A 7,035-nucleotide genomic window follows, 5' to 3' on the forward strand; every position below is an offset into this window, starting at 1 on the left:
GTTTAAGCAATAAACTCTTCTGTAATACTGTAATTTATGCAGAACTTTTGAGGAAGATAAACTACTTTTGTGGACTCTCTATTCATTTTTAAAAATCTTTTGATGTCCACCACTTTGCTACACAATAGAAGAGAAAGATTTTCACAAATTTGAATTGAGATAAATATAGAATGGGTACACAAGAATGAAGTAAAATTCCTTGTATTATATTTTTTACTATAAAACATACTTGTATGACATTTGGGAAACATAAGTTAAAAAAGGGTTACCTGCAGCTTTATCACTTGGAGATAACTGCTTAACATTTTGGTGTGTTTCTCTCCATTTTTACATATGTGATGTGTCATGTGTACACACATGTACACATAAGTATACACTCACACATGGTACAAATGGGGATGAAACTGATTTTTTTCATTGCATATAGTATCAATTCTTTTCCATGTCATTACGTATTATTTCACAGCATTATTTTAATAGCAGTTTAGTATTCGCTGTAAGAAAAAGACTATAACCATTACCTTATTGTTGGGTATAGGGCATTCCCAATTTCTTTTTTTGCCATTTTTTTTTCTGGCATTTTTTTTTCTATTATAGATATTGCACTGAACACCCTGTATGAAAAATTTGTGGTATTCATAATTATTCATTAAGAGAAAATTCTCAAGCTAGACTTTCTGGGTCAAACTATTCAGACATTTAAGTGTTTTGATACATTTTCCTAAATTGCCACTAAGTTGTTGCATGAGACCTCAATTGGATCTGTTTTCCTATGACCAGCGCAGTTTTCTCTCGTGGCACCCTGTTGGGCGAAAGTGGCACCGCACTGCCCGTGGGTCTGCAGCTCTTGCGGGGCTGAGAGGCGTCGGCGCGATTTCCTTGGTGTCTAACCCGCATGTCTTTGTCTTTCCTCCCTGGGGACCGCTGCCACCCGTGCGGGCCGAAGCCTTACGAAGCCGTCGCCCCGCAGCGCTGCCGCCCTGCGCCCGGCCGCCCCCGGGAGCCGCTGCCCGCCCGCGGGCGCCGTCACCACGCGTCAGGCCGCTGCCAGCTGCCGCGCCAAGCTCCGCGGCGGCGCCGCCCGAGAGCGCCAGCACGCGGCCCGGGGCCTGGGGAAGCTCACGGCACCGTGAGCGCCGCCGCCTGGCCGCCGGCGGGACCTCGCCCTCGCTCCGCACCGCGGTACCTTAGGCGCCTCGCCGCGGCGGTCTCCACCGGCGGACCAGTCGTCCGCAGACCCCTGAGTCCTCTGCCTCGCCTCAAACCCCTTTTACTCCTTGCCCTCGTCGGCCCTGGGTCGAGCCAGAACTCTCCCGTGAAGCCCTCTAGAGGACCACGTGCCTTAGGGACAGGCTGGGGGCGGCCTCCGTGCGAGTCGTGGCTGCTCGCAGAGCAGCACGTCCTCTGCCTGCCAAAATCGCGGCTTCTTTGAGAATCTTGTCACTGGACAATACCATCCTTTTCCTTTCAGCCTGTAATTTATAGATTTCCTATTCCTAGTGAGTTTTGTCATAATTACTTATTCAAAGACTAGCTTCTACTTGAACCTTCACCTCAGATCCTGGCATCAACAAGCTAGTTTCCCCTGCCCACCTCCCCCGCCCCCCCGCCACAACCCCAAATATTGCCATCTGCCAGAAGATTGTTTTAATAACTGTCCAAATCCTCAGTGACTGTGGGGTGCTTGACACAACTTGGAGTTGTGTTATGCACAACTGTGGTTGAACTTGAACTCCAACATCCAGTCCCCTCCTCCCTGTAACTTCATTTCCAGTGATTATTTCTCCCCTTCAGAATCAGTCCTTGCTACCACAGTCCTAGACCGTGTCATTAGAATCCGCATCCTCTCTACAGTCTTGTCTGTGGTGACCATGACCTCTCAGATCTCCTGCTCCAGGGAGCGGAAGTGACTGACAGGACCCCTGCCTTCCCAAGGCATCCACTGCTGGGTTTGCACTTGAGGTCATGCTTCTCCAGCACTATCCCAGTCAGTGAGTGGGCACAGCACGGGGTGTTGGTGGTGGCACGTTCATGGAAGATGTAGGACTCCTCTGATAAGCAAGTTTGGCTTGGGAACACCTGAGCGGCCTGGTTGAAACTTTCTGAGAACTATGCTGCATGCAGCCTGAGGCTCTTGGGCCCAGTTCCCCTCTCCTTTCATAGATGTCATACCTGTATTATGGTATGAAGGATCCCTTCCCCTCTCCTGCTTCCTTCCCTTTATCCTTCACAGGAGTTCCCTCAATAAAACTCTTGCACACTGAACCCTGTCTTGGTGTCTGCTTCTAAGAGGACCTGAACTAGCACATCATCAGACATTCCATGCTCTGATCACCATCTTCCTATCCTAGATTCCTTGCTCACTGACAGCTAATTCGTTTGCTTCATTTTTTCCCACTGTTTGTCAGCCCCTGTCTTGCATTCTCATCCTTGGTTAGTCTAGATTCTGTGATCCATTATCATGATCATTCTCCTTGAAATGCATTGCTTTCAGCACTCTTGAACCGCAATTTCTTCCAATTTACTTTCCTGACAAAATCCCAACTCTGGATAAATCTTACCATCTGCCTTTCATGGGCCTTACTGGGACACTGAACATTTTCTTTGAGAAAAACACACAATTCAGCCAATTCACTTTTACTTCCAATTCGTTAACTCAAACCTCAAGTTGGTGCTGTTGTTCCTACTGTAGTCTCAGTTCTCCACATCTGAGACTACTCTTCATACCTTTTCATCTCCTCAAAATGTTCTGATCTTTTCCTCCCTGTTTACTTCACATTTCCCTGAGAAAACAGAATTTACTACATCCAGACTTCCTCATCTTGTCACCACAAGACCCTCCAACCCAGTTACCTTGGTAACCTTCCTTTTTGTGATAATAGAGGGAGCTTCACAGATCAGCCCCACCTCTCATGCCCCGAATCCCAGCCCCTTTGCCTTTTCAAGGACTTCCTCCTTAGGTTTTCCCCTTTCTCTCTTTCGCTTCATCATCCAGCCTCCTCTCAACGGATTATTCCCCGCACGCATGCTCCAGTGTCTTTCATCTTAACCACACCTTCCCTCGTGCACGTCTTCTCCATCTGTGAACCATTTCTCAGCTCTCCTTTAGAACCAAACTTTTTAATGGAGTTGTCTATTCTTTCCTATTGGGATATTGTGACACCAGTTCCACCTGGTCTCTCTGCTACCACTCTTAACCACTCCAATACATTTTTGATAGAGTGGTAGCAACAACCTTTCTCACAAATTGAATTAAGCAAATTGTTGCTTTTAGGATAAAATCTAAACCCCTTCACCATGGCTCACATAGCCTTGCACAGTCTGACCCTTACCTATCCTTTCTCCCCCATCTATGCTCCTCTCTTTATTGCCCACTCGAATGCAGCCACACTGGTTCTTCCAATGTGCCAAGATATTTTCTGCACCTCAGGGGCCTAGGTAATGCTGTTTTCTCTGTTTAAGCTGCTTTTCACAGCCACTCTCTCTCCCACCACAACCATATCCTTTAGATAACTGATTAAATATAACATCTTGAGAAAGACCTGCACGGAGCACTCTATTGAAGTAGACCCTACCTTTCTGTCCTCCCATTTGCTGTATCAGTCCTTTGTTTCCTTCGTCACTCTAATCCTGTATCTCAACTTGTAGTGTTATTTATTTGTTTATTTACCTTTGGGGGGATCTATTTCCCATACTAGAATGTATAAGGGAAGAGACCATGTTTGGATGTCTAGACTCTTCAACGTTGTATTCTCTGCCTGTAGCACAATATTTGACACATATTAGGTGCACAAAAAATATCTGTTGAAGGAATGAATGAACATATTTGATACTTTTTCTGTTGAGGTTTCCACTTTTCGTTGATTTGTAAGAACTTTTTATATATTGAAACCACTAACCATTTGTTTGTTCTGCATGCTGCAGACATTTTGCTCTTTGTCAGATATCTATCAATTTAATCCGTGATGTCTTTGATAAACAGAAATATTGCATTTTTTTATTTGGATAAATCTGTCTTTCATGATTTCTGCTTTTGGTGTTATGTTTAAAAATGTCTTCTCTTTCCCAGTGTTATATAAATATCTGTCTATGTTTTTTATTTTTATTTTTAGATTTGAATTTTTACTCCAAATGGAATTTATTTTTAATATAGGTGTGATTAAAGGTCTAAATATTTATTTAGTTGTTGCATCATTTATTGAAAACTCCCTTTTCTACTGTTTTAAAAATTCCACATTTATCAAATATTAAATTCTTACACACACTTGGAGTGGTTTCTGAATTTATTGTTTGTTTAATTTTTTTATATCCTCTATTCCTGAACCATGCTGTTTTAATTATTGCCATTTTATCATTTGTTTTACTGTGTGTTTAGTTTCTCAATTAATGGGGTAAATATTACTCTTCTTTTAAAAAATATTTGTGGCTATATTTTTGCGTGTATTCTCGCATATAAGCTTTAGATATGTTTTGGTCATGTTCCAAAAGAAATTCTATTGCCATTTTGTTCGGAATTGCTTTAACAGTACAGACTAATTTGGGGAGAATTACCAACTTTGTAAAATAAATTTCTCATTCAGGAACTTGTCATATGTTAAGGTTACTGAAGACAATCTCCAAATGTTCTTTAGTAATTTTGTATGTCTTGCATATTTTTATTAATTGTATTGTTAGATATTTCATTTCTTTGTTGCATTTGAATGGGATCATTTTTCCATTATTTTTTATTACTGGCTGCTCCTTCTGGGGTCAAGCTATTGATTTTTGTATTTGATAACTTTTGTGAACTCTTTCATTAATACTCCCTAGTTGATTCTCTTCTAAGTAGCCAATCATTTTAAGTATAATTAATGGTGATTTTTCTCTCTTTCTTTATAATATTTATACCTCATGTGTTAAATAAATGACAGTAATAACTTTGCCCTTATTCCTGACTTGTTAGGTATGCCATTAAATTTTACCAGCTTTTAAATGTTAGCTCTTAGACTGAAATTCAGGTCTTTATCAGGTTAAAGATGTGGTTTGATGGTTCAAATATGCTAAGCATTTTATTAGAAGTTGTTCAGTTATATTAAGCATATTCTAGGTAACTAGAAATGATCATGTGGTTTTACTTCTCTGGCCTATTATCACAATAAATTATGTTAATAGTTTCTCAATATTGGATTATTTCTGTATGAGATGTATCCTGTTAAATAATGGTGTTTTCCCCCCTTTTTTTCATATAACAATGTTGAACTCAATTTCTTACATTTTATTTGGATTATTGCATTTATATTTATGAATAAGATTGGGTTGTAGTTTTACATTTTTGAATTCTACCTTTATCAGCTTCAAAATCTAGATTGGTACATAGCATATGAATTGCCTATTCTTTGGGGTCTGGGGAAACTCACCCATAACATTGTTTAGGCCTCAATGTCTTTAAGGGAGGATGAGTAGAAGACAATTCTCTGAAAACTTAAAAAACTTTTTCTGTGGTTTTAAGTATCTCTTCTTGAGTATCAATTTTTTAAAAATCATATTTTTAAAGAAAAACATGCATTTTCATAGAATTTTAATATTTGTTGTCTATATATAATTATAATTAAAAATATTTTTCTCTGTATCTGGTTATGGCTTCTTTCTCATTTCTGGTCTTTTTAGTTACTTTTTTCCTTCTTTTATTAGACTTGCCAGTCTTTTTAAGGAACCAACACTTGAGTATTTCATCAGTTCTATTTTTTCTGTTTGATATAATTTAATATAACTTTTCATCTTTAATTCCTTATTTTTTATGTTTATTTTGTTGTTTTATGAATATTTTGACTAATTGATGGCTTAGTTCATTTATTTTCATGTTTTTATTTAATAATAGGACACATAAGACTATAACTTTACCTCTGGGCACAGCTTTGACTGCATCTCAAACATTTTGGTATGTAGTCTCTTAATTGTTGCTATTTAAAAATAATGGATTATAATTGCTGTTTTTATTTTATTTTTGACATATTTTTTAGGATAGTGTTGTGAGGTTTTTGTCATTGTTAATCCTACTTTCTTTTTATTAAAGAATAAATTTATTAATATTTATGTTCCTACTTTAATAAAGAGCTGATTTTGTTTGGAAAAAGTGAAATTATCTGTGAAGTGGTCTCATCTGAAGTTGTATACAAGCACTGTGGAGTTCCTTGTTACAAGAGTCTACCAATAGCACCAGCTAGTGGCAGTTATACTAATTACTGACAGCAGGGACTTGGTGTACCACTAATGCCAGTAATTTACAGGAATTCTGATTTTATAAAGTCCTATTTATCCATATAAAAGTTAAGAAAGAACTTTAAAAATGTTTATTCCACCAGAATTCCTCAAGTATGGTAAAACTTAAAAGGTCATCTGATAACTAGAGTAACTCATCAAAGTTTATGAAATCGAGAAGGATTTGAATATTGTGAAAATGGACTTCGTCTCAAAATTTTGGCATTAGAACAATTTTTCTTTTAGACTTGGCAAAAGTAGTTTGAAAAAGATTCGTTTTTTTATAATTACAGATGTAATTTATGAACATAAATAAAATAAAAATACCCTGTAACTTCATTACCCAGGGAAAAGCATAGCTAACATTCTGTTGTATTTCCTACTAAGATTGTTCCTGTAAATCTTTCTCTCTTTCTTTTTGTTGAATTGGGCTCATATTCTTTTTGCTTTTTCTTTTTCACTTATTATTTGTGAGCATCTCCCTGTGATGTTGGAAATGGAGATGATTGGGAACTCATTGATCTCAGTAACTGTAGCTCTAGGGCAGGGCTTTTCTTGCTGTGGTTTCTACTGTCCAAGCTGCTTGCTTTTCAAACTGGAGACTTGAAGGCTCCCTGATACCCTTCCGCTTAATTCCTTTTTTCTTTTAACTGGTTATAAGTAGTTTCTATCCTGTGTACTCAAGAACTCTGATACAGTGATTTTTTTTTTATTTGATTGATAGCATTTTCAGAATTCTACTGCCAAGAGATATATTATGCATACATGTGCAGGCATGTGTGCATACACATGCACACA

The 7,035-nt window shown here is 38.5% G+C and overlaps 1 protein-coding gene across 4 annotated transcripts in view; it reads left to right on the top strand.

Annotated features, from left to right (window-relative positions):
- The window catches only part of LOC105474805 (zinc finger protein 800), a 113,411-nt gene extending 107,853 nt beyond the window's left edge, over window positions 1-5,558 (top strand). For all 4 annotated transcript variants that reach the window (XM_071094547.1, XM_071094546.1, XM_071094548.1 and 1 more), the window contains exon 6: window positions 947-5,558. In XM_071094547.1, the coding sequence (XP_070950648.1) occupies window positions 947-1,133 (187 nt within the window). In that variant the 3' untranslated portion in view covers window positions 1,134-5,558. The remainder of the gene's footprint in view (window positions 1-946) is intronic.
- Window positions 5,559-7,035: the final 1,477 nt, after the last annotated feature.

The sequence above is a fragment of the Macaca nemestrina genome, chromosome 4 (genome assembly GCF_043159975.1).
Source record: "Macaca nemestrina isolate mMacNem1 chromosome 4, mMacNem.hap1, whole genome shotgun sequence".
Lineage (NCBI taxonomy): Eukaryota > Metazoa > Chordata > Mammalia > Primates > Cercopithecidae > Macaca > Macaca nemestrina.